Raw genomic sequence first — 25,002 nt, 5'->3', positions numbered from 1 at the left:
AAAAATAAATTAATGAGTAACGACTATTCGTGTGCATAGAAAATTTATTTACTGGCCATTTTGTAATGACTTATATAACTTATTATTTGTAAGCAAACGTGGAAAGTAGTTGTCAATTCAATCGCAAAATTTAATAATCAAAATGTTGGAATAATGTTAAAATCTAACATGAGAGAACGTGACTGATCTGAGCCTCTATAAGTGTAGAATTATTCTCCGAAAATCTTTACAATCGTTATACATATAAAGGAAACTGTCGCCTACATAAAAACTCTTAAGGTTTTGTCTGGTCTAGTGCCGGTCTTTCCCGTTATTAGTATTAACACATACATACATATATATTGCTGTTTTTACATATTGTGCATTATATAGAACCCAAAATATACTTCTAATATGTTTCTAATAAAAATATGGTGCTTTGTAATAGTTCCACAATGCAAATTATATTTAAATATAAACAAATGTTACAATTTATTTAATTACAATTTTAAATTTTCTAATTATTTATAATTTTCAACATTAAACAATTTGTAACATCATAACGTCTATAAAATGGATTATTCATAACATGACTAGTATAACTTATATCCGAGCGATGGATATAGTCGACATCTGAACATGTATAAACAGATTGATTGCATGATTTACATTCATCTTGTCCATCTATACACTTGTTGACCAATATATTAGTTTCTGCGAGAGCAACGATTGTACGAGTTTCAGTCGTATAACTGCAATCCAAAGTTTGCTTTATATTATCATTTCCCGAACACTGAGCAGCATCCATTTGATTAGAGAATGTCTTTTGTTTTTCAATAGTATATTTATCGGTATCGGTTACCTAAAATTTAAAGGTTTATTTTTAAATTAAATAAAATATATTTTTTAAAACTTTACTTATAGTACACACCACTTTTATAACACATGTGGTGTAGTTCAAGGGCTGGGTGTTATATGTCCTTCTGCAAATATTAACATCTCTTTCGAAGGAATTTTTATAATAGTTTTGTAGAGAATTTCTAGTATTAAGAGGTTTAGCCAATAAGTTAGAAACATTGTTTTTGTAGGAGTTTTTACAGTCCATCATGTTCCTTTGAATACTACTAGTAGTTGGTAGTAAAAGTCGATATTTATTAACACATTTCTTACCCTGTGGACTTACAACTTCTAGAGATTTTAATTTATTTTCAGTTTGCACAATACTATCGCTCAGCATACTCATTTGTCTGTTAAGGGTATCAAGACTTGCTGCATAGGTTTGTTTAAATAAATCCATTTGTATATCGAAATTTTGAATATTTAAGGCATATTGTTGTCTTATCATATTGACATAGTCATCGGGTCGTAGAGTTGTATTGTTGTTGTTTAGCTTTAAGAACATAAATATCAAGAAAGTTAATTATTCATTGGTTTAATCAAGATTTCATTGAGGAAGGTAAATTTTTTATATACATAATAAACAGTTCCAAAATTTACCTGTCCATTTGTAGCAGCTATCAGCAACACCATTAACAAGATTAGCGATTTCAGTTGAAACATATTTTACGAAGTTTGCTTTTCAATATTTCGTTTGTTTCTTTCAAATGTCTTTAAATAACTGATTAGTTTTTAAATATTTCAATACTTTTATATTAAGTTTTTTTTATAAAATATTGACCAAACATTTTTTGCTTACTATATTACTTATCATAACTATGAATGTTTCAAACTGTCTTTGATTATTATTTTTTTTTAAGTTTTCCAGTGTAAACTTGTATTAATTTGATGGTTTTTCTTGGACTTATCAATAATTGTTATAATTTGCACATGTTTGATTATGATTTATTAATCTATTAATAATTAGTATTATTATTGTAAACTTTAAGTACATTTTGGGAATTTGTTTATCTATAGCAAAGTTTAATGTACTCTAGTGCAAAACTAAAAACTATATTTCTAAACATTGATAGAAATATGTTTTATTTTTTCTTTGAAATGACTAAGTGCTGTTTTTAACAGTTATTAATCTGATAATTCTCCTATGGAATATAATCAAATCAGTTCTTTTTTCTGTGAATTTTTAATTGATATAGACATTGATAAATTTATTTTAAATAACATAAGCGTGACAGTAAAAACCTGGTACAACAACATACTTATAAGTGGCAGCTACTTACCGTCTGCATTACTTAAAAGTATTCTAGTAATGACTTTATTTTAATCTGACATAATTATTAATAGTAATTGCTTATCGACTGCATTACTTAGAAGTACATTACTAATAAGTTTTTTATAACTTACCGTAATTCATGTTTGGGTTTTTAATTTTATTTGCAAATTTGCTATTGAAAATGGCTGAAATCGGTCCAATATTTCGCATAGCCCTCATACAACCGTGTCCCCCTAATTATCGTTAATTGGTGGTTTGTTATGTCAACTAAATTCGGCAAAACTCATTTTTATAGAACTTTAAATTATATAAACTCCCCTTCAGCAAATGACTTAAAAGTCAAAAATATACATAAATATTTTTGAAGTAGCTGTAAATTCCTCTACCAACATTTATAAGCATTTATAAGGAAGATTTTTTGAAAAGTTCAGATTTAAGTATTCATCAATGTTGTTATTGTTATTTAGCCGCTGAAATATGTATAAGAAATACCGTTAATTACCTTAAAAGAAACATTTAGAACTATTTGCTGGTCAACAATTTATACATGTTTGAAATCATAAATAAGTTTATGACAATTTTGTCATTAGCAAAAAAATGAGCAAAATTGTTAAAATTATATATTTTTAGATTAATTGCTCATGTTTGCTCATATTTTTTTTTTTTTTCACATTAGTTTATTATTGCACTAGGGGAAGAACGATTTGAATATATGACTATAATTGATTTTCAAGTTCTTCTTTGGAAAATAGATTAGGACGTAATGAATTTGTCCATGCTTTTTTTCCGAAATTCACTTTGATTAGAAAACTAATCAGTAATGACATAATTTTAAAATACATTAATATATAAATAGGTTCGCGTAAAATTAAATTCTCAATATGAGGCGTATACTTTATTTGTATTTTATTCTAAATTTTATAAAACTCCATAAAATATACAGTTTAATCAATTTCTTATTATACCCTACACCACCATCAGTGGTGATAGAGGGTATATATAACTTCGTCATTCCGTGTGTAACACCAAGAAATATTCATCTGAGACCCAACAAAGTATATATATTCTGGGTCCTTATGAAATTTTGAGTCGATTTAGCTCTGTCCGTCTGTCTGTCTGCCTAAAACACGCTCACGGTAAAACAACAAAATTCACCGAAAATATTTATTGTTATCCTAAGCAGTTTGGTATTGAAAATCAGTAAAATTGGTTCAAATATGAGAAAAAATTTCAGACTACCTTGAAAAAAATTACGTTTTTTTGTAATTCTTAAGTGCGTTTCTCAGAAACTACAAAAGATATTTCGATGATATTTGTCACACATATTTTTTTCTGTTAAAAATCACAATAATTGATTCACAATTTCTCATAGCCCCCATACAAAGATATATATTCCCGGAAATTAGTTTATCGTTAATAAATCCCTCATATATCAGCAAAAAATTTTGTATATATGTATATAATGTGAATAGAAATCATACTACTGATGAAGATCTCAATCGGTCCACAATTGGTCATAGCCACTATATAAGGCCCATTTCCGAAAATCACTTAAAAACTCATATTTTATTGAATTATAAAGCTATCGGTATAAAATTTGACTTCAATATGTTTCGTATATATATAAACTATTGTACCATATTTTTTGGTATCGGTCCATAATTGGTCATAGCTATTGGAATAAAATTCCATTTAAATATATTTCCCATATAAGTTCCACCTCCGAAAATCACTTAAATGAACATATTTAATGGATTAATTAAGCTATTTTAATAAAATTAGACACAACAACGTTTTGTCTAAATATGAATCACCCTACGAAATTTTTCCGGACCAAACCATTTTTGGTCATAGCTCCCATATAAGATTCAATTCCGAAAATCGCTTTAACGCATATATTACATAGAATTTTAAATTTATATTGATAAAATTCCACTTGCATATGTCTTGTGTACTTTTAAACCATTCTACTAAATTTTTTTCCGGTTTCGGTTCATTATAGGTTATAGCTGCCATTTCATTAATTAATAAAGAATTGGGGTGAAATTTGACTTAAATTTATTATGTATGCACATAAATCATTATACGAAATTTTTCCATTTGGTCACAACTCCGATATATGAAACATTTCCGAGAAATACTTAAACGCAAATTGATAATCAACGTTTTCGCGATAAAATTTTACATAACTGATTATGAATACCACATAATTCACTATTAAATGATAATATTTCTCTAGAATTCGATATGAGTATGTTCTGTGTATATATAGATATTTCAGCTAAAATGTTTTCGAACTGATCATACTTCATACGTTTTAAAAATCACTTAAACGAATTTAGTTCATTATAAACTCAATATAAATTTTTCTGGACCTAATCAAAATTAGTTTCACACATACATAAATGTTAGTACCCTCATTACGAAAACAAAACTTTTGTCGAGTTATCTATGAACTAGATACTTAAATGGGTTTTAGTAAAATGAAGTTTGCTATTGGAGGGTATTTAAGATTCGGCACAGCCGAGTATAGCACTCTGCTATGAACAATTATGGATTGATCCAGAAAATTTCATCAAATTATTTAAATGTATAAAACATATTTAGTTTTAACTTTATTCCGATATCTTTTCATATCAATGAAATACTTATGTGCGTTAATTTTACTTTCAGAAGTAGTTCATATACGAGGAATATGACCAATTATCCACCGATATCGATGTTTGATTTTGATCACAACGGAACATTTCAACCAATAACTATGAAGGAATTTTTAAAAATTGAATTTTTTTTAATTGAGAAATTACAAATAGTTTTGCTAGTAGGAACAGGATATCAGTTTAAATTTAATGAAAAATGGAATTATTTGAAAATTATTGAAAAAATATATCAAGTTTGATTGTGTAAGTTTCAACAAGTAGTCAAGGTAATTATGTGGAAAATTTTATTAACAAACATTTTGCTACAGTTAGAACAGTTCAAATCATTTTATTATGCTTAATTCTAAATGAAGAGTTTTAAATTTCTCCTAAACTGGTTATGATTAATTTTTTTGTAAACTTTTTTCAGATTTATAGCCTTTTAGTCACAAAATCGATAATAAGATTTTGTTTATTTGATTTTTATCATTAGACAATTTTTGACATCATTGCGTGCAAAGAATGGATTTCCCATAACTTTAGAGCTAAAATCAACTTCACTACGATCCATTAAGTAAACATCTTCACATGAGTTACCGGTACATGTCTGTTTACAATTATCTAGACCCGCCAGACACCTATTAATTAATGTGACAGCCTCAGCAATGGCTGAAATTGTTTCACTTTCAACAGCAAAACTACAATCCAATGTCTGTTTTAATATTAGATTACAGCCACACAGAAGAGTGTCTATTTTATAAGCAAACTGTTTTTGATTGACGATCGTATAAGTGTTAGTGTCAGCGACCTAAAGGAAAATATGTTAGATTGGTTCCAAGTAAAATAAATAAAAAAAAAAACTTACCACTTGTGTTATACAAAGCGTAATGTTATGGGGACTTTTTGCATTTAACCTTTGACAGCTTAATATATTAGTTTCAAATGTATTCTTGTAATAGTTATCCAAGTAATTTCTAATCTGAATTACATCAACCAACAAATTGGGCAATTTGTGAACAGCCTGATTTATACAATTAACCATTCTTGATCTGGTATTAACAATTTGAGGTATAATATGACGATATTTATTAACACATTCCTTGCTAAATTCACTAATAACTACTAATGGATCTAATTTTTCATCAGCCTGTTGCAGCTCAAAGATCAACAGTTCAAGTTGTTTATTCATTATTTCAAGACTTGCCGCATAAGTTTGATTGAAAATTTCAATTTTTATATCGAATTCACGAATAGTTTGTTCATGTTGTTGTCTATTCAAATTGATGTAGGCATCAATGTCCATTGTTGTATTCTGAACATAATTATCCGGAAAAATTGGTAAAAACGTAAACTAGAAAATAAAAATTACAAAAAAAAATACACAATCGTAATGATATTGAAACATAAAATATTTTAAGATCAAGACAATAATTACGTTTCTGTCCTGGTCATAATCTGGATTTCCTTTTGCTAAAGGTGCAGTAAAAATAAAACATACTACCGCAACTATTTTATGCATCTGAAATTTTTTCTCAAGAAGTTTGTTATACCCAAATGTCTTTTAATAACTAAACGATTTTTGAATTAGATTGGTACTCTTTTAAAATTATTTAACAATTTATTTAGTATTCGTTTCGTTAAACGTGAATCATTTTAAATTTTCTATAAAAATTTAATTTTACGCTTAATGTTTTGGTTTAAAATTACAACGTGTAGTTGAATTTAACCCAGGAAAAACTTACATTGAAAAGCTAAAAATATCGCTTTACACTACTTCTTCATTAGCATTTTAAGTCATTATTTTAACACGTGCAAAAAATAACACATCTTTAAAATTTAGTTATTACCAGGGCAAGGACCTCTATGCAATTTCATGTAAGTAGTCCGTAGTTCAAAATAACTTTTAATTAGTTTTCTTTTCGAATTAAAGAATTTGCTACAAAATGGCTTCGATTTGTTGTTGCATATTTTTGCATATTTTTTTTATAAATACATAAATTGCATATTTTGCTTTAAATTGCATACATTTTGCATATTTCTAACATTTTTATAGCATATTTTGCACATTATTTTAATTTTTCTAAATCAAATTGTTTTGTTTTCTCTGTATTTCATATTTTTACAACAAATTTGACATTGCATACTTAGATTTTTTTTAATTAATATCAAAAAATTTAGATTTAATCACAAAATACTAGGTTTTTTAAAAGCAAATTGTGCGGAAGGTATTTTAAGTTTGTGCTACTATTTGTAACGTCCAAAATATTGGTCCTTAAAGTATCTGTCCATCTGTGTGTCCATAAAAAAGATAACTTGATACAATTTTGTTCTTACATCTCTCTTACGTCCATAACTCATTAAAAAACATTAAGTGGGATTATAGTACATAAAGCTGTCCTTTTAAGCTTGTATGTATATATGTTGCAAAAACTTAAGATCTGAATATTTTTTGGTGCATATTTTTCACATTTTTAGTGCATATTTTTCCATTTTATAGTACATATTATAAGCGCATATTTTTAATTTTTTAGTGCATGAAAATCTTTGCCCTGGTTATTACATAGGCTTGTGATCATTTAAAATTCAATCATTTTGATATGATCTATTTTGGTGATATGTCTCAAATTTTATCCACTAGAAGTAATAAACTTATTAAAAAAAAGTAAAACTGTGCTAAAAATTCTGCCGATCAGTATAGTTTGTACTTAATTCGATAATAACTGTTGCAACAATATGTTGTGATTAATATTCGTACTAATAATTTCAATTGAAGTGTTTATTATCAAAAATCTAAGGTTGTGAAATGAAATATTGAATAAAAATTACGTAATAAATGGTTTAATTAAACCGGTATTGTAATTTTATCAACACAAACATGTATGATATTTGGTGGAATCCCATATTGATAAAAGTTTAAATTTCAAGAAATTTGCAATGAAATAAATTAGAAAATTCTAAAAATAGTTCAATAATATTTTTTTAATACAAAAAACAAAAATATCAGAAAATACAGGAAGTAGTAGGTTCGAAAGTTAACCCCTTTTAAAAGAAAAATCTATAAAAAAATATGTTATAGAAAAAGTTTATTATTACACCAATTTATTGGGGTTTTTGTGAGTTTGTGCTGATGTTTCTAATGCACAATAATATTGGTCATATGCCCACCTTAAAGCAATTTTGAAGATAATTCACATGATCTTCTATTGTCCTAGGGACGAAACTTATTGAAAATGGTTAAGATTGGTCCATTTTTCAACTAGCCCCCATACAACTGAACCTCTGAATAGGGTTTGTAAACCTTTTAATGAAACTACAGGTCACAATTTTGGATATAATTCAATAAAATTTGACATATGATATTCAAAGAGTAAGCCCACTGAAAATGGTTAATATCGGTCCATTATGGCCTTTAATTCCAAAAGGGTTCATAATTATGTTTAAAATATTCGTATCTCAACAAAATACTGCAAAACCAAGTTCCATACTAGCCTCATGAATTTTATAACTATAGGGCCTCTTTTAACCCTGGTCCTTTCAAAATTTGACTTAAATGTTCACAATTCTATTCAACAATAAATAGCTTATGTTTGTATATCAGAGGCAAGGTACAATTCAAGTTAAATGATTTATAATGAAAACTAAATCACACTTTAATTTTTGTAACAGGTTAGGGTGTTATATTGTCGGCCTTGCCCGACTATAATTTCTTACTTGTTTTATACTCTAGTTGGAAGGTAATAAGCATATGTGCTAATGTTTATAACGCCAAAAAATATTAGTCCTGCACCTTGAACCGGCTCAAAATCACCTTCCGACACAAAGTGCCCTTCAAAAAAAATCATTTAAACTTACATAACTTATCAAATAATAATAATATCCATTTAAATATGATACACATATTACAGAAATGTTATTTTAGAATTTTTACGATAGGTCCATATTTATTCAGAGTTATTGTACAAGTCCCCCTTTACATTTAAATGAACATATCTCATTTCTTAATTTTGATATATATATACAACATTTAGAACAAATATTACTTTTATATGCAGAAATATTACTGTAAAATATTTTCCAATTGGTCCAGCCAATATACAGGGTCTCCTTCTGAAGATCACATAAACGTACTTATACATGTAGGGGGATCATACACCATAAGGGCAAAACTTTCAAACAAGATTAACTAAAAAACCGACTAATCGATTTTATCAAAATATAATAAATTATTTTTGTTTATCATTATCTATTATCACTGAAAGCTTGAAGGATTTATTTAACATATGATAGTAGGCAGACGTGATAAAATAAATTTTTTTTGTTAACATTTTTATTGAAATTGAAGTTGAAACTCCAAAATGTCCCTGGGGCACTTGCGCAAATACAAATAATTCCTGTATTGTAGTTAAAATATTGAAAAAATCTGCGAAAAATTGTCTCACTCTTTCTCTTTTCTGTTAAATTATGTGAATTTATCAATAAATATTTGGCTTATTATACTTTGTTTAATGTATTAAAGTATAAATCATCAAAATAATGGGCTTGTGCGGTATCGGCGTTTTTTTCAGTGCGGAAAAGTTAAAAAAATTATACATTAAGATGACATAGGAAAGATTGAAATGTATTAAACTGAAGCCAAAAAATGGCGTATAGTCCCCCTTCTATCCAACTCATTACCAAATATTGATATCTTTAAAAAAAATTTACACAAATATAAGTTTTGCATAAGAAATTAAAGATTTTTTGACGGAAATCACTTAAACACACTCCAGTCATAAAGAATTTAGAATTATATACTATTTCATATAGGTAAAGATTTACTCTATTTTAAAAGCTATTATTTATGGACATGAAAGACTAAAAATAGTTCAATTATTCGACTTTCAAGGGGATTCCTTAGAAACTTATTTTGTTGTTTACCGAATAGTGATTAAACGTCATTTACTTTTAAAATAATTAATAAACCACTTATTGTTGAAACACAATTTTCAATTAAATCTTGAAACTAAAAAAACTAAGTTACAATTATCGTTAATTTAATATGTATTTAGCAAGAAAAAAATTATCAATTAAAACAGGAGCAAATTAGGCAATTAGTACACATAATTGATAAGACAAGAAAATCGCCTCGGTTAAAAACATGTTTCAGCAGATATACCATCGATTACAGTGATAAGGAAACTGTTAAAAAAGGTAATATTTCAAAATTTTTATATAAAAGAACTAGGAAATGTTTCGAAATTAGTTTAGTTATTTGAGAACTTTTGCAAATAACAAGCGGTATAATAAAACTGTAAACAAACTAAAAATTTTAATTTCGAACATGTATAAAAAATTAATTTCGACTTTATTCCTAATCATTTTGGGAGTTGTGGCAAATGGAGAGGTAAGATTAAAAACTAATTTTAAAAAAAAAGAATAAAATTTAATTATTTAAATCGTAATATTTACATTTTAATTAATTTTATAGGTGCAAAATGTTGAACCATACAACTATTCGTCCAATTCCAATTCGTCCCTTCGCACAGAAGTCTACATTAATATGAATAGACAACAATATGCGAAAATTATTGAGGGATACGATATACAAATGGAGCTTTTTAAACAATCGTATGCAGCAAGTCTTGATACCATTAACATACGACAGGACATGTTAGTCGATACGCTGGTTCAAACTGATGCTGAATTAAATCCCTTAGAAATTCTTAGCAACTTAAGTCAGAAATGTGTTTCGAAATATCGCAGCTCAATACCAACCGTGGCTGTAACAAAAAGAAATATTAATAACTGTATAACCACTGCATCCCAACAAGTTAATGGTATGCTTAGTATACCCCTTAACACGAGAACTTCCACAGAGAGCTATTTAAAGAATACTTTTGAAAGAGATATTAATCTCTGTGGTAGAACATATTCTTTATTACCTTTTAACTACACCATGTGTGTTATAAATGCTGTAAGTTTGTTTTAAAATCAAAACTTTATATAAAGTGTTCATGACTCCAATATACATATATTTTCAGGTTGATGCTGCTAACATTTATGTATTCAATAGTCAAAAGAATTTTGCTAATCAAATGGATGTTGCCTCATGCTCGTCTAAATCTAATATCAAGAAAGCATTGGATTGTAGTTATTTAGTCGAGAAGGAGGCCATTTCTGCAATTGCTGAATCCAAAACTTTAATTGACAAGTGTTTAACGGGACAAAATAAGTGCAAACCATGTAACCAAGGATTTACATGCTCCGAAGTTTATTATATGCAACGTTATGAAGTCAGTTATAGCAGTAAAACTATGGATAATCCTTTCTACGGACGTAATGATATTAAAAATTGTTTAATGTTGAAAATACAATAAACATATAGTATTTGTTAATTTGTTAATTAAATATGTATAAAGAACTTAATAAATTGTACATATATCATTGATATTTAGCATAAATTAAAAATTTTGTATTATAAATTTTTAATTTAAATTGAATCATAAAACGGATCTAAACTGATGCAACACTTTTTAACCACTACTTTATAAAAAGTTTTTAATGTTTATGAACTATTTCGTTAGTTTTCCTTTAATTGTATTCATACTGGTCGTTTATGTTTCAGCATTTTTAAAGTGGGCGTGGTCAACACAAACATTTTGCTTAAATTTGTTCTACTTAAGCCGACTTTACACGATCACACAAGTAATATAATCTGTCGAAATTTTGTGTAGAAGAGTACGGATGGGATTGTCTAAACGCAATATACAATGGAACCATCACATATTGAGAGAGAATACAGAAATGATACAAAAATCATTTTTTGAAATGATTCAAAAAACAAGCAGATTGCATTAGATCAGGGATGTATTTTTATGTAAACACATACAAAAAAGTGAAACAGCCATCTTACTTTATTATTATTTTATACTAATCGTGTAAACACAAAATATATAAATCATATGATTTTTATTCTCTTTTTTGTTATACGGATGGAATTTCATTTTACATTTTCATTATACTTTACGTACGTAAAATGTGATCGTGTAAAGTGCCCCTTTAATGTTAATAAAATTTATAATTAAACTGTGATCAAAAGTTTTAAATTTAATTTTAATAAAACTTATTATTCCTTAAAGTATACCGATCGACAAATAATCACTTTCTGAGTGATTTCAAGTGAATTGAATGTCCGCAATTCATTTATTAACACTGCAATTGAAATGAAATTTATCACATACAAATATTATATAAATACAAATCTATCCAGTCCATTTTATCGGGATCGGTCAACACTTGCTCCTATTTCCCATATAAAGCATATTTTAGAAAGTTAGTTTTTCTTCAATGAATTACTTAAATAAATCGGAATCAAGATAATATTTAAGATATTTACATTATTATGAAAAATAAATCACATTTGACATTCACAACTGGTGTAGGGTACCATATGATCGGCCTTGCCCGACTATAATTTCTTACTTGTTTTTACTATGAAGAAATTCATTATAAATTTCTTAAAAAATATATTGGATTATTTTGATTGATTTTTAAGTATTTCACTATCGATCATCAACCCTACCACAATAAAATTACTATTAGTAAATGTTGATAAGAAATATTCAAAAAGCTATAAATAAAATCGTCACAATCGGAAGTGCCATAAAAAATTTTATTTTGTTAAAAGTTAGACAGAGTCTAAAATAGATAGTTGGCTACCATTAAAAGTGTGTATATGGTGGTATATTGATTTTCTTATTCGTTTTGTAACACATTAAAACGTTGACTGTAAAACTGCAGAAGAAGAATACCGTTTAAGACAGACTTACTACATCCAATTTGTATTTCTTACACACCGATGGTAATTTTTGTACATGGTTTTACTGGCCCATGTACTAGTACTATGCTCAAACACTAAAGAAATCGTGGGACTCAAGTATACAATCAAGTTGACTAAAATATCAAAAGACGGGGGAATTATGGTTCACTACAGTTCTATAGTAATATAATAAAACATTATTACTTTCATATTAACAATATCGTAATATCCCATCAAAAATTTAGATTAAGGTAATTAATAATTAAATAAATAATATTTAATCTTTGTAAAATTAAGAACTGATTTTTTGTATTGGAAATCCCCTAATCAAAACGTGTGCTTTCAGTAAATTAACTTAGTTAATAATAGTTTAAATTTATATTTACATATAAAAATAAAATGAGATGAAATTTTGCACAGATATTTTATATTGATGCAGTTTGTTTGGTATTAAAAATGGAGAATTACGATTTCGTCTAGCCCCATAGGTGGATATTAGGCACAAGCATGCCTTATACGAACCTTAATCTTTATGTAAACATTTAAAAGGATCGGTTCATAATAGATCCTACACCCCCAAATAAGGTCCTCTTCAAAAGATTACTGTAAAGCTCATTAAGTACAAGCTTAAAAATGAGAGTATATCGATGAAATTCGACATGAATAAGTTTTGGGCGAATTCTCTACCAAATTCTATGAGGATCGACCCATAACTGGCAGAGTCGAATATAGTTCCCTTGACTTTAACGCTCATTGATAGCTTAAAGAAACAGTAAACCAAATTCGTTCTACAAAATTTTAAGAGGATAGCGCCACAATTGACTTTTATCCCATTTAAGGCCTCTTTTACTTTAACGCCCAATACTGTCTTGAAAATATGAGTACATAAGTACTTACTTATATATGAAAATCGATATTAACAAATCGTACTTATTCTACGAAGATCGAGCGTAAATTTGTCTAATTAATGAGAAAATAGTTTCGATAATAACAAAAGCATAAATTTTTTAATATCAATGATTATTTATGATGATTTAATGGTGGGTATGTAAGATTTGACACAGCCTAATATAACACTCTGACTTATTATTTTTAAATTTCTTCCAACATTTCTCAATCAGATACAAAGGAAAAAGTTGAATATGAAAATATTAACTGTCCTATAAAGAAGAAGGTTTTTTAGTTAGAATTATATATCAAGTTATATAGAGATCGATCGGTGTTGTTATAAAATATGTTAACAATAACTTTCAAACCCATAAAAGTCATGCTGTATTATATACTAGACGCTCTCTTGTAGGGTAGCAAGAGAGCGTCTATCTATTTTAAAATAACGTCATCAATCTTAAGGTTTACTTTGATTTATTTTGTATGTGTTTTACTACTAATCATCAAAACCCTAGATTGTAAAATGAACAATTAAAAGTATTGATAACATATTATCAACAACTGATAGACGAAACCGACATAATGTGAGGTATTTTGATGGAATCCCCTTCTGATTAGAATTATTGAATTATATACATATGTAAACAAATTAGACAGAGTTTATATATAGAAAATGACAAATAAGATTTGAAATAAGATTAGATTTGATTAATCTAATATCACGCATTATAAGTTCCGCCCATTTTATGCCAATTACCAAAAATAATTTAAATATTTTTTTATAACTCTGTTAGTTAGTCAGTTAATTAGTTAGTTAGTTAAATAGATAGTTAGTTAGTTAGATAATTAGTTAGTTAGTCCCTCATAAGAATGCTTCTACTTTTTTTTCAAACCATATATATATATATAATATTATATATATATATATATAAATATATATATATATATATAATATATATATATATATATATATATATATATATAAATATATATATAATATATATATATATATTATATATATATATATATATATATATATATATATATATATATATATATATATATAATTTTTCTCGAAAACTATGCAAACTATGCATCCCATACAAAAGTACATATTCCGGAAAAATGGGTTTTATGTTAATAACTTCGGTCGATATCTTCAAATTAAAATCCCACGTCAATAGAATTCACTCAGAGAAAAATTTCTGAATCGGTCCATAATTAGATATAGCTCCCATACAAGGATCCCTCCCGAAAATCACTTAAACGCACACAACTCATTACCAAATATTGATATCCAAACATTTAACAAAAATATTGTACGATCGTTCCATATTTGATCATAATAGGTCCCCTCCAGAAAATTACTTAGATTGCCAATATTTATTACCAAAAAATTATATAGATACAGAATTTTGAAATGTTGTCTTTAAATACATAAATGGACATAGCTCCCATACAAAGTATTTTTCTTAAACGCAAATTACTCATTACCAGGTGAAGCTGTTGATACAGAATTTAGTACAAATATTAGTTTTGTATACAAACATTCTATTTCAAGACTTTTTCACGTTCGATTCATAACATGAGTGTGTTCGCTCCCATACAAGGTTCCCTTCAGAAAATCACTTAAACACACATTACTTGTTACTAAATTTGTTACTAAATTTCGGTATAAATACAAATTTTGACTAAAATATAGCTTTTATGTGCAGAAATTTAGCTTAGCCCCTATAAGCGCTTTAACCGTATTTAAAGAGCATTATTAATTTGTGTAGAACAAAAATTGGAAAAGTGTATTTGGAAAATCCTTAAATCTTTCACACACATGCAAATTACTAAATATGTTCAATAAATCTTGAAATTGTAATAGATTTTAATATAGCTGGTGGAGGGTATTTAAATTCGGCTCAGCCGAATATAGCTCTCTAACTTGTTTCTTTATATAAAATAATGCTACTCGGGAATTTTTCTACGATTGGACCATAATTGGTCATAGCTCCCATACTAGATGCTCTTACGAAAATCTCTTAAACGCACATTACTTGTTACCAAAGAAAGCTTTTATATAAAACTTTAATTAATCGGTTCATATTAAACACACATTACTTATTACTAAATAATGATATAGATACAAAATTTTACTGAAATATATCTTTTATGTACAAAAATTTTACTTAAAGAATCTTTTACGATCGGTCTATAATTGGTCATATCTCCCATACAAAATCCTGCCCCTAAAATCACATTAACCATATTTAACTAATTGCATTCATGTAAATTATTAAATATCGCTAAAGCATATATTAGGGCGCTATAAAAATATGAAAGGAAAATGGCATTTGTAATGTTAAATAAATTTTGCAATTGTAACAGATTTAAGATATTTAAATCTCGGGGATTTTCTATTTAAGACATGAGAAAACTTATTTCTACAAATATTTGATCAATTATGTAATAAAAAATTGGCTGGTGGAGGGTATTTAAGATTCGGCTCAGCCGAATATAGCACTCTAACTTGATCGGCCTAAGATGTAATTGGAACTTTGTTATTAATGGATAAAGTGTTTAGAAAATTATCGCAAATAATAAAACAATTTTACACAAATATAGAGTTCTATTTAGCATTTATTTTAAGTCTGATAAAATAATTTAATACTCAATTTTCTAATGAATTCGTAGCATTAGGCAATTTTTGATATCACTACGCCCATAGAAAGGATTTTCCATAGTTTTACTACTATAACTGACTTCATAACGTTTCATATCATGAACTTCGGAGCATGCATAAGTTTGTTTACATTGTTTGCAATCATCTTGACCTGCTAGACATTTCTGAATTAAAGTTTCGGCCTCGGCAATAGAGGAAATGGTCTGCTTTTCAACTATATAACTGCAGTCCAAAGCTTTTTTGATATTAGCTTTAGCTGAGCATTCGGCAGCATCCATTTGTGTGGCAAAATTCTTTTGATTGCTGATTGTGTAAGTGTTAGCCCTGTCAACCTTAATATATCGAAATTGCAGACATTAAAAAATAGGTCATTTTTAATACGAAAAGTAAAAATTAACTTACCACATCTGTAACACACATTGTGTAGTTTAAAGGTAATGTATTATATGTTTTCTGACAGGCGGCAATATCTCTTTCAAAGGTATTCCTGTAATAGTTATCCAATGAAGTTTTGGTATTTAAGGGATTACTAAGCATACTATTAAGTTGTTGGTTGGCCGTGTTAACACAATTGTTTAGTTTAGTTTTGGTAGCAGCCACGGTTGGTATTGAGTTGCGATATTTGGAAACACATATCTGGCTTAAATTACTTACAATTTCCAGGGGATTTAGTTTTTGTTCAGTCTGAACGAGAGTGTCGATTAGCATGTCCTGTCGTATGTTAATCGTGTCAAGACTGCTGGCATATGATTGTTTAAATACCTCAATTTGGGTTTCATAGTCTTGGATATTTTTAGCATATTGTTGTCTATTCATATTGATGTATACATCAGTACGTAATGTTGTATTATATGTAATCACATTAGTGTAGAGTTCTACATTTTGGATCTATAAGAATGTTAATTTATGGCTATAAAAGTCAGTTATTTAGATAATTTATTTGTTATTTGAATTTACCTCTACATTTGCCATCGTCCCCAAGACAATTAGTAATAAAGCCGAAATTATTTTAAACATTTTAAAAAGTCTTCAGTTTTTAAAATTTGTTAATACTCTACGTTCTTTGCCAAAGTTAAAAATGAACTAAACTACTTTCGAAACCATTGCCAATTATTTTATATTAAAATTTGTCAATAATTTATTTTGACAAAATATTCCTTATCAATGTTATCGTTAGTATTTCTTCAGAAAAGATTTTTCAACTAAAGTTATTATTTTTTTATCAGTTTAATTTGTATAATTTATTTTTATTGATAAATTGGTCAATTTTTCTTGGTATCGGTAGGTATTGAAAGATTATAATGAAATAACTGCTATAAAACTTTAAGCATTTCGACTTAACATTGAGTGATATCTTAATTTTAACAAAAAAAAGAAAAAATAATAGAAAACTGAAGACGGACGATTTGGACCTGAGGTAACTTTGCCTCTAAGCTTATATTCTATATTATTAAAACATTGAATGATATCTTAATTTTGACAAAAAAAAGAAAAATAATAGAAAACTGAAGACGGACGATTTGGACCTGAGGGAACTCTGCCTCTAAGCTTATATTCTAAATTATTAAAAACGCGTTAACTAATGCCGTCACGGTTTTGAAACGCAGTTATTTGACTATAGTCATACATATACAAAGGGAAAAAGAAATATACACACCTGTTACCGAATTAACACCAAAATATTTATAATTTTTCAATAACATCTGTTGTCAAAGTATATACATACGTACGATTACACTATTCAATTTTGACAACGTTGCGTACAATCTAACAATTCGTTGTCGAAATCTAAATTTTATACACATCCGTTATAACAAACATGATAAGCCTACTATTGATAAATTAAATTACATTAGCCCTTTCGTTGGCCACTACTTTCGAGTGGCCTGGTATCCATAAGATTTATTCTGACATCGTCCATGTGTTCGCTGTATTTTACAAATGTAATGTAATACGAATTAAGGATTGAATGTCGAATTATTGTATCATGTGAACGGGGCAGTTCCAATTAAAGAAATATATAATTGCTTTCCGATTAACAAAACAAACAATCAGCAGGGACCTGTCCAAAGCTCGTCTGCGACCAATTTAACCTACTAGCTTTTTTGTCCTACAAGGAAGTGAATTGTTACCTATGGGACAGTAAAGACCCGTTAAGAAAGACGAAATAGAGCCAACCAGGTGGCGTCAGACGTAAATGGAAATCATTGTCTTTTTTGGATGCATTGACTTCTTTATCGAACTGACCAGCTGGCCACAAGAGGCATACATTACATTAGAGTGGCCCGTTTGTAAGAAGGAAAAATAACGTGTCGATGTTTCCAACTGAAATTAAAGTCTAACTGATTATAAGCGTTTCTCAAAAATTTTGTCCTGGAATCAATATTTTTTGGAGAGCTCGATCAAATGATAAAAAGGTCCTTTTTTGAGGTTTTTATGATTTGTTTTTATATTTTTTCCATAAGGAAAGTTATGAAATGTTGTTATTATAAGATATTTCCTTGATATGCGCTCAATGGTAATCTCTTTGTAATCTCGTACTTATACAATTGTCCAATTCACAATCGATCTCGTATTGTTGTAGCGTTGTATGTATTTTTTATGGTATATCAACAATACTATATTTTATTTACTTCAAAAAAAAATAATAATAAATACTCTGGAAAAGACAGAAGTGAGCAGGATGCTGTGCACAGAAATTTCGTCAAGCTGTGAACTGCAATATAATTATTTTATGAAAAAAAAAACAATCCTCGCAATTTAATACACCGTTGAGGTATTAAATTACAAAAAAGATAATCGAATATAAATGGGGCTGACACCTGCATTTCAATAAATATATTAAGTTAAGACATGAACCCTTAAACAACATCACTATAATGGCGACATCTACTTGTGGAATTGATAAAAATAGCACACTTATACACAGTGTAACCAAAAAGTGCTTTTTGAATGTATGTATGTATGTATGTATGTATGTATGTATGTATGTATGTATGTATGTATGTATGTATGTATGTATGTATGTATGTATGTATGTATGTATGTATGTATGTATGTATGTATGTATGTATGTATGTATGTATGTATGCATGTATGTATGTATGTATGTATGTATGTATGTATGTATGTATGTATGTAAAAGAGATAGATAGTTAAAAGTTTATACAAATGTTATCTATAAGAAAGGTCTGTTTCGTATTGAAAATGTGCAATATCGATCCACGTTATCGTGTAGCCTCTATACAAATTTCGCTTTGGAAAACAGTACTTGTTTAAAAATACCAGTATAGCGATGTAATTCCACATAAACAAGTCTTATGTGAACTTGAATGCTTTTGCCAAATATTATGACAATCGGTCCATTTTTGAGCTTACCCTCTATATAGGAGTAGACCACTGAAATGCGACAAAAACCAGTTTCGTATAAGTTAAAAAATCTATCCACAAACTTTTATGAGGATCGGTCAATAATTAACCCCTCCCCCCCCCCCCCCATATTTGCCCCCTTCAGAAAATGACTTATTACTGACTTAGAGATGCAAGCACAATGAAATATTAATATTTCTTTACTAACTTTTGTGAGGATCGGTCAATAATTGACTCTAGCCCCCATGTATGGAAAAAATGAATTTATAACTTAAGTCTTTATTTAATGTTCTCTTTCAAGTATTATGCAGAATACCCATCAAAAAATAACTTCCAAAGAAGCGAAAAGAAGTAAAATTTACTCAATGAAGACCTGAAGACTTGGTGATTTTAACACAGGCTTGTCATAGGAGGGATGTCCATTTTATTTAATTCCAAATTTACTACTTCAGTAAAATATATTGAGTTCAAAGGTTACAAATATATTGAGTTCAAAGGTTACAAATATTAGTTTTTGCCAAATATCTTGCTTAATATGCGTTGGACGCATCATTAGTTGTTTTTGAGCTATAGTGCAGTATTTTTCCAATGCATTAATATTTTCAAATCTTAATAAAGATTGGACTATTAACAAATTAGGCCTAATTTTTACGTCACGCTTATACTTACTTTACGTCAAGCTTATACTTACTATACGCTTATACACTTTTGCACGCTTTATTCCCAACATTACACTATGGGTAATAGAGTGCCCACAGTGCAATGTCTGCCTATCCATAATTTCAGATAGTATCACAGGTCCTACTTATAATAAGAATTAGATGAAAATTGGCTGTCACATTCCATATATTTAGAGTATCATTTCCACCAAATTTTATTAAAATCGGACTTTATCGTTCAATATTTTGTAACAACTTTTAAATTTTTAAAAGAGTAAAAAATACAGGCCTGTCACAGAATTCCATTCCGATTGAAAGTGGAATTATAAAAAAACTTTAAAAAATTAAATCTTTAAACTATTGTCAATAAGAAGTGGTTTCATTCTGAAAAAGATTACGTTTTCCTTTTTTGATGAAGAAAATTAGGAAAGTTAATTTCATTTTCGATCGGAATGGAATTCTGTGACAGGCCTGATATTGTGGTTTTCATTAATATTGGAAACAAAATAAAGTAAATATATTACTGACTTTAGATTATGACACTAATTTTTTTTAAATTTTATTCATAATTTTGACCTGTGATCGGCAATTTCGGATAGACGGACATTAATCTATGGACCAGAGAGTGATTCTGTGAAAAGGGTATAACAGAAATTAATATAGGTCGCTACCATACTTAAAATAGAAAATTCAATTCTCTCAAATTATAATAACATCAAAACGCATACGATGCATAATAAGAAAGATGTTCGCTAGAAAAAGATTTTTGTAATCTTTGACCTCAAATATCTCTTACTAAATATGCCAAGAGGAAGCTATGTGCCAATCTTCATTTAGCTATCTAAAATTCCACAGCAAAACCCTTATCTTCTTCGGCTATATTACACTCTTACTTGGTAAAATCGACAGCTTTATATTTGATCGAAAATTTCAAGATTTTTTAAATATCAGGATATAGTCGGAAGTATTCAAAAAACCAAGAAAATACATTTAAATTCTAGTACGAGAACGACTTATTGTAAAAACGTACAATGCAGACGAGTACTAAAACGACTTATTGAAAGAAATCAAAGAATACTTCAATTATTCTGTAGAATTGGGTTCAGAAAAGATTCAAGATTTTATTCTGATAATCATTTTGATGTTCTTAAATAATTTCATTTTAGTTATTTAAGAATAATTTAAAATATTTTATTATAAATACTATTTACAATCATTAATAATAATTTAAAACCAATAGAAAATAAAGTAAATATTTTCCTTAGGGTAACGTTTCTTAAAACTGTTAATCTGAAATTTGTAAAAAATCATAAACACCTTAAATATGACCTATTTATTCTTTGGTCCAGCTCAGAACAAAATTTTTGCGAAATGGTATTATAAAATATATTAAATTTGCATTTCCAACGGTTAATTAAGCATCTTCAAATAGTAAACAAGTAAAAAGTTATAATCGGGCGAGGCCGGTCATATAATACCCTACACCAATTACAAAAATAAAATGTGATTAAGTGATCGCAATAAAGCATTTAAGTTGAATAACACCTTGTCTCTGATTTTATGTTCAATAAAATTGTGTACATTAAAGTCATATTTTAAAAGGGTCTTCGTATAGGGTCTAGGGTCAAAAAATTCATCAGAATCATGAAGGCTAGTATAAAACTTGGTTTTATAGCTTTTTGTCGAGATACGAGTATATTGAACTTAATTATGAACTTAAAAGCCTTATTCGAAGGGTTCACTTCAGTTTAGGGGCTAGGCCAAATATTGGACCGATGTTACCTATCTTTAATAGGATTAGTCTGTAGCACAATAGAAGGTCATGTGCAAAATATTATGAAATTATCTTCAAAATTGTACTTTCATTACTTTTCAGGGGTTTAGTTGTATGGGGGCTAGGTGAAATAATGGACCGATCATAACCATTCTTCCCACTAAAGTGGTGTAGGGTATTAACATTTTTGACTATATATGTATTTAATATATATAAAATAATTTTTGGTGTGATGTTGTTAATAGAAGGGATTCATTATAACTGCTTTTCGACAAATGAGAAATCATCCACAAAAATTGGATTGGGACTGAAAAAGATCTGAAGAAGTAATGATTTTAACACAGACTTGTCATAGGAGGGATGTCCTTTTTATTTGGTTTGAAATTTACTACTTATGAAATCATTCTCTAGATGTAATTTTTATGTTCTTTTCTTGGAAGTTATAAGAAATTGTAGTTTTGTATAAAATGGTATTATTTCGGATGTCATTAAACTTTCACTTAGTTTTACATTTGAAGTGGTGATAAATGTTATTCTTTGGGAAGTATTTAATTTTATTTTTGTTGGGATTTTTTATAAGAACTAAAATCTCTCTGCGAAATATTAAGATGATCTGTCCATAATTTATTCTACCCTCCATATAAAGTCTAGCTTTAAAAAAGTGCTTTAACTCTTTCTCTTGGTGTCCCAAGATTTTTTTACATTTTTCTCGATATAGAGCGGTTTTTTTGAGTTCACAACTACAGTAAAAGGTTATTTCTAAAGAAAAATAAGTTAGTTTTTAGAATTTGATGTCACTACATGCTAAATCCTTCTATATCCTGCGATATCCTTCGAAAACATGTTTTTTTTAATTTTTCATCAAAAATGATCAATATACGTCAAAATAAAGTGTGAGGAGAAGTCATATCCTTAAAAAGTCCAGCGGTTTATTTTTGTGCTTGAAAGGGTTAACGCGCATAACTACAACTTGCTTAAACATTAAAGAATAGAAAAGAAACTCGACATAAATAGGTTTATATTCTATTTTAGTTCCTCTAACTTAGAGGAACTTAAATAGATATACACAAAAAAATTTACGAGGAACGCTTAATGATTAACCTCATTTCCTTTAAATTACGAGAATAGCAACATAAAAAACAAGTTTTAGAGGAACATAATTCTCCCTGTAACTTTTTTTGGGGATCAGTCCTATTCCCTAAAGGGAATAGAAGTATAGCAATAAATTTGGTTATGAACCAATTTTAAAGGATCTAAAATTATCAGATCATCTTAAAAGGTTTAGAAATCATTCATATTCGACATAACAAGTTTTATTGAAACCAAAGACTAAGGAAGGCGGTCCAAAACTGGCCACAAGTAAATTTGTGGTAACCAAAGAATCGACTTATATAACACCGACCAACAAAAAGAGAAAAAATCCGTTAGATATAAACCGTCTGAAACTATAAATTTAATGGAGAATAAATGCGTTTTTAGTTTTTCATTCCGTGATCCTGTGTCCTCTTTAAAGGACTTCAAAGTTTTAAAAACAACATTTTTCAAAAAAATATTTAAAAACACTTCTACTGATCAAACAATGTCACATTTGATGTCAAAAAAAACAAAAAGATTTGGGAAATGAAAAATATAGGTAAAACTTCCTTTCGTGTATTATCTACAATCTCTTTTATTCCAATTGACATTTATTAATCAAATTATTGACGTCAACAATTAATGAAATTGTACGCTTTTCTATCTGAAAACTACAATCAAAAGCTGCTTTAATTATAACAATTGATGAATGAACGGCTGCATCTATTTGTGTTGCAAAATTATTTTGATTACTGGTAGTAAAAATGTTGGAATCGTTAACCTTTAATAGAAAATAAAATAGTATAATATTGAAAATGCAAAAATCTTTCAAATACTCACCACACTTGTAACACAATCATTGTAATTAACCGATGTATTGTCGAAAATCTCAGAACAATCTCTAAGTCGCTTATCAAAATAACCGTAATAATAACCTATTAAATAAATTTTGGTATTTTCAGGATCATTTAATAAATTACTATGCTGATTTTTGGCGTAATTTATACAACTTAAAATAGATGTTTTAGTGTCTGCAACTGTAGGTATGGTAGAACGATACTTGGTGACACATTCTTTGGTAGAGTCATTTGAATTTTCCAACGTATTTAAATGTTCTTCGTTTTGCAGCATACTATCTGTTAGCATTTCCTGCTGTATATATATTCCATCTAAACGTGCTTGATAAACGTCATGAAAAGTCTTTAATCGATTATTATAATCTTGCAACATGTTGGCATATTTTTGACGGTTTTGATTGATATAATCATCAATGTTAGCCACTGATCTGCTTTTATAATAAGTGGTTTCATTTTCCATCTTTAAGGTTTATATTCAAATTATAGTTGTAATAGTTATTCTTATAAATTTAACAAATAACTCACCTGACCCTTTGTTAGGACTATAAATATCAATATTACGGCAAATAATTTAAACATTTCTTAATTGAGTTTTAATACTATACATTCCTATGGTCATGAAGTCTATAAAGTTAGTTCTTAAATTTTTCTCATATTTATACATAAAACATTTAAAATCTTATCTTTTAATTGGAACAAAATTAATTTAATTATCCAAAATAATTATTTATCTTTTCAACGATTCCTTTGTATTTTAGCTTATCAATAAAACTGATTGATTGTTTATGTTTATGGTGAAAGTTTCACACCAAGTAAGTAACATGTTTTTCTTATACGTGAGTTAAAAGTAACTAAACTTATTAACAGAACTATAGACTTGAATGTCATGTTGGTAAAAACATTTTTGTTAGTTGCGTGGTGTAAACTTTTCAGCATCTTATATATGTAGATAAATTGATACATTTGTATATAAATTATTGGGAAATGACTCATGTTTCCCATGTAACAATAATTTTTAATGTGTCTGATGTTATTTTATATGGGTGTATCGATTGAAGGAGAAGTATACTGGGTTAAATGGTGAAAGGTATCTTATACAAGTGATACTATTGAATTTCCTTTCT

The 25,002-nt window shown here is 28.1% G+C and overlaps 5 protein-coding genes across 5 annotated transcripts; 1 reads left to right on the top strand and 4 right to left on the bottom strand.

Moving 5' to 3' along the window:
- Positions 1-479: 479 nt before the first annotated feature.
- Positions 480-1,601, bottom strand: LOC111684546. Its single transcript, XM_023446735.2, has 3 exons — positions 1,477-1,601; positions 911-1,369; positions 480-841 (listed from the first exon to the last, which is right to left on the bottom strand). Exons 1-3 carry the CDS (start codon positions 1,537-1,539, stop codon positions 497-499), a joined length of 867 nt encoding a protein of 288 aa, XP_023302503.2. The 5' UTR covers positions 1,540-1,601; the 3' UTR covers positions 480-496.
- A 3,538-nt stretch (positions 1,602-5,139) lies between these two features.
- LOC111684545 lies at positions 5,140-6,342 on the bottom strand. The gene is made up of 3 exons (XM_023446733.2): positions 6,224-6,342; positions 5,654-6,139; positions 5,140-5,596 (listed from the first exon to the last, which is right to left on the bottom strand). Exons 1-3 carry the CDS (start codon positions 6,305-6,307, stop codon positions 5,261-5,263), a joined length of 906 nt encoding a protein of 301 aa, XP_023302501.2. The 5' UTR covers positions 6,308-6,342; the 3' UTR covers positions 5,140-5,260.
- A 3,708-nt stretch (positions 6,343-10,050) lies between these two features.
- On the top strand, positions 10,051-11,275 carry LOC111684547. The gene is made up of 3 exons (XM_046950054.1): positions 10,051-10,171; positions 10,256-10,741; positions 10,809-11,275. Exons 1-3 carry the CDS (start codon positions 10,109-10,111, stop codon positions 11,142-11,144), a joined length of 885 nt encoding a protein of 294 aa, XP_046806010.1. The 5' UTR covers positions 10,051-10,108; the 3' UTR covers positions 11,145-11,275.
- Positions 11,276-16,082: 4,807 nt separating this feature from the next.
- Positions 16,083-17,217, bottom strand: LOC111683419. The gene is made up of 3 exons (XM_023445488.2): positions 17,103-17,217; positions 16,548-17,033; positions 16,083-16,477 (listed from the first exon to the last, which is right to left on the bottom strand). Exons 1-3 carry the CDS (start codon positions 17,160-17,162, stop codon positions 16,142-16,144), a joined length of 882 nt encoding a protein of 293 aa, XP_023301256.2. The 5' UTR covers positions 17,163-17,217; the 3' UTR covers positions 16,083-16,141.
- Positions 17,218-23,544: 6,327 nt separating this feature from the next.
- Positions 23,545-24,520, bottom strand: LOC111683414. The gene is made up of 3 exons (XM_023445483.2): positions 24,404-24,520; positions 23,862-24,338; positions 23,545-23,802 (listed from the first exon to the last, which is right to left on the bottom strand). Exons 1-3 carry the CDS (start codon positions 24,455-24,457, stop codon positions 23,617-23,619), a joined length of 717 nt encoding a protein of 238 aa, XP_023301251.2. The 5' UTR covers positions 24,458-24,520; the 3' UTR covers positions 23,545-23,616.
- Between the last annotated feature and the right edge of the window lie 482 nt (positions 24,521-25,002).

The sequence above is a fragment of the Lucilia cuprina genome, chromosome 4, assembly GCF_022045245.1.
Source record: "Lucilia cuprina isolate Lc7/37 chromosome 4, ASM2204524v1, whole genome shotgun sequence".
Classification (NCBI taxonomy): Eukaryota; Metazoa; Arthropoda; class Insecta; order Diptera; family Calliphoridae; genus Lucilia; species Lucilia cuprina.
The sequence above is the reverse complement of the archived record's forward strand: the minus strand, read 5'-3'. Positions and strand labels throughout refer to the sequence as shown.

Coding starts and splice junctions, on each gene's coding strand:
- LOC111683414 (XM_023445483.2), bottom strand. CDS start 24,457: ATGTTTAAATTATTTGCCGTAATATTGATATTTATAGTCCTAACAAAG. Junction 24,339..24,403: donor TAGTCCTAACAAAGGGTCAG/GTGAGTTATTTG, acceptor TAAACCTTAAAG/ATGGAAAATGAAACCACTTA. Junction 23,803..23,861: donor ATGATTGTGTTACAAGTGTG/GTGAGTATTTGA, acceptor TTTCTATTAAAG/GTTAACGATTCCAACATTTT.
- LOC111684547 (XM_046950054.1), top strand. CDS start 10,109: ATGTATAAAAAATTAATTTCGACTTTATTCCTAATCATTTTGGGAGTT. Junction 10,172..10,255: donor GAGTTGTGGCAAATGGAGAG/GTAAGATTAAAA, acceptor TTAATTTTATAG/GTGCAAAATGTTGAACCATA. Junction 10,742..10,808: donor CCATGTGTGTTATAAATGCT/GTAAGTTTGTTT, acceptor ATATATTTTCAG/GTTGATGCTGCTAACATTTA.
- LOC111684545 (XM_023446733.2), bottom strand. CDS start 6,307: ATGCATAAAATAGTTGCGGTAGTATGTTTTATTTTTACTGCACCTTTA. Junction 6,140..6,223: donor ATTATGACCAGGACAGAAAC/GTAATTATTGTC, acceptor TTTATTTTCTAG/TTTACGTTTTTACCAATTTT. Junction 5,597..5,653: donor CGCTTTGTATAACACAAGTG/GTAAGTTTTTTT, acceptor ATTTTCCTTTAG/GTCGCTGACACTAACACTTA.
- LOC111684546 (XM_023446735.2), bottom strand. CDS start 1,539: ATGTTTCAACTGAAATCGCTAATCTTGTTAATGGTGTTGCTGATAGCT. Junction 1,370..1,476: donor TAGCTGCTACAAATGGACAG/GTAAATTTTGGA, acceptor ATGTTCTTAAAG/CTAAACAACAACAATACAAC. Junction 842..910: donor CCACATGTGTTATAAAAGTG/GTGTGTACTATA, acceptor TTTAAATTTTAG/GTAACCGATACCGATAAATA.
- LOC111683419 (XM_023445488.2), bottom strand. CDS start 17,162: ATGTTTAAAATAATTTCGGCTTTATTACTAATTGTCTTGGGGACGATG. Junction 17,034..17,102: donor GGACGATGGCAAATGTAGAG/GTAAATTCAAAT, acceptor ACATTCTTATAG/ATCCAAAATGTAGAACTCTA. Junction 16,478..16,547: donor CAATGTGTGTTACAGATGTG/GTAAGTTAATTT, acceptor CGATATATTAAG/GTTGACAGGGCTAACACTTA.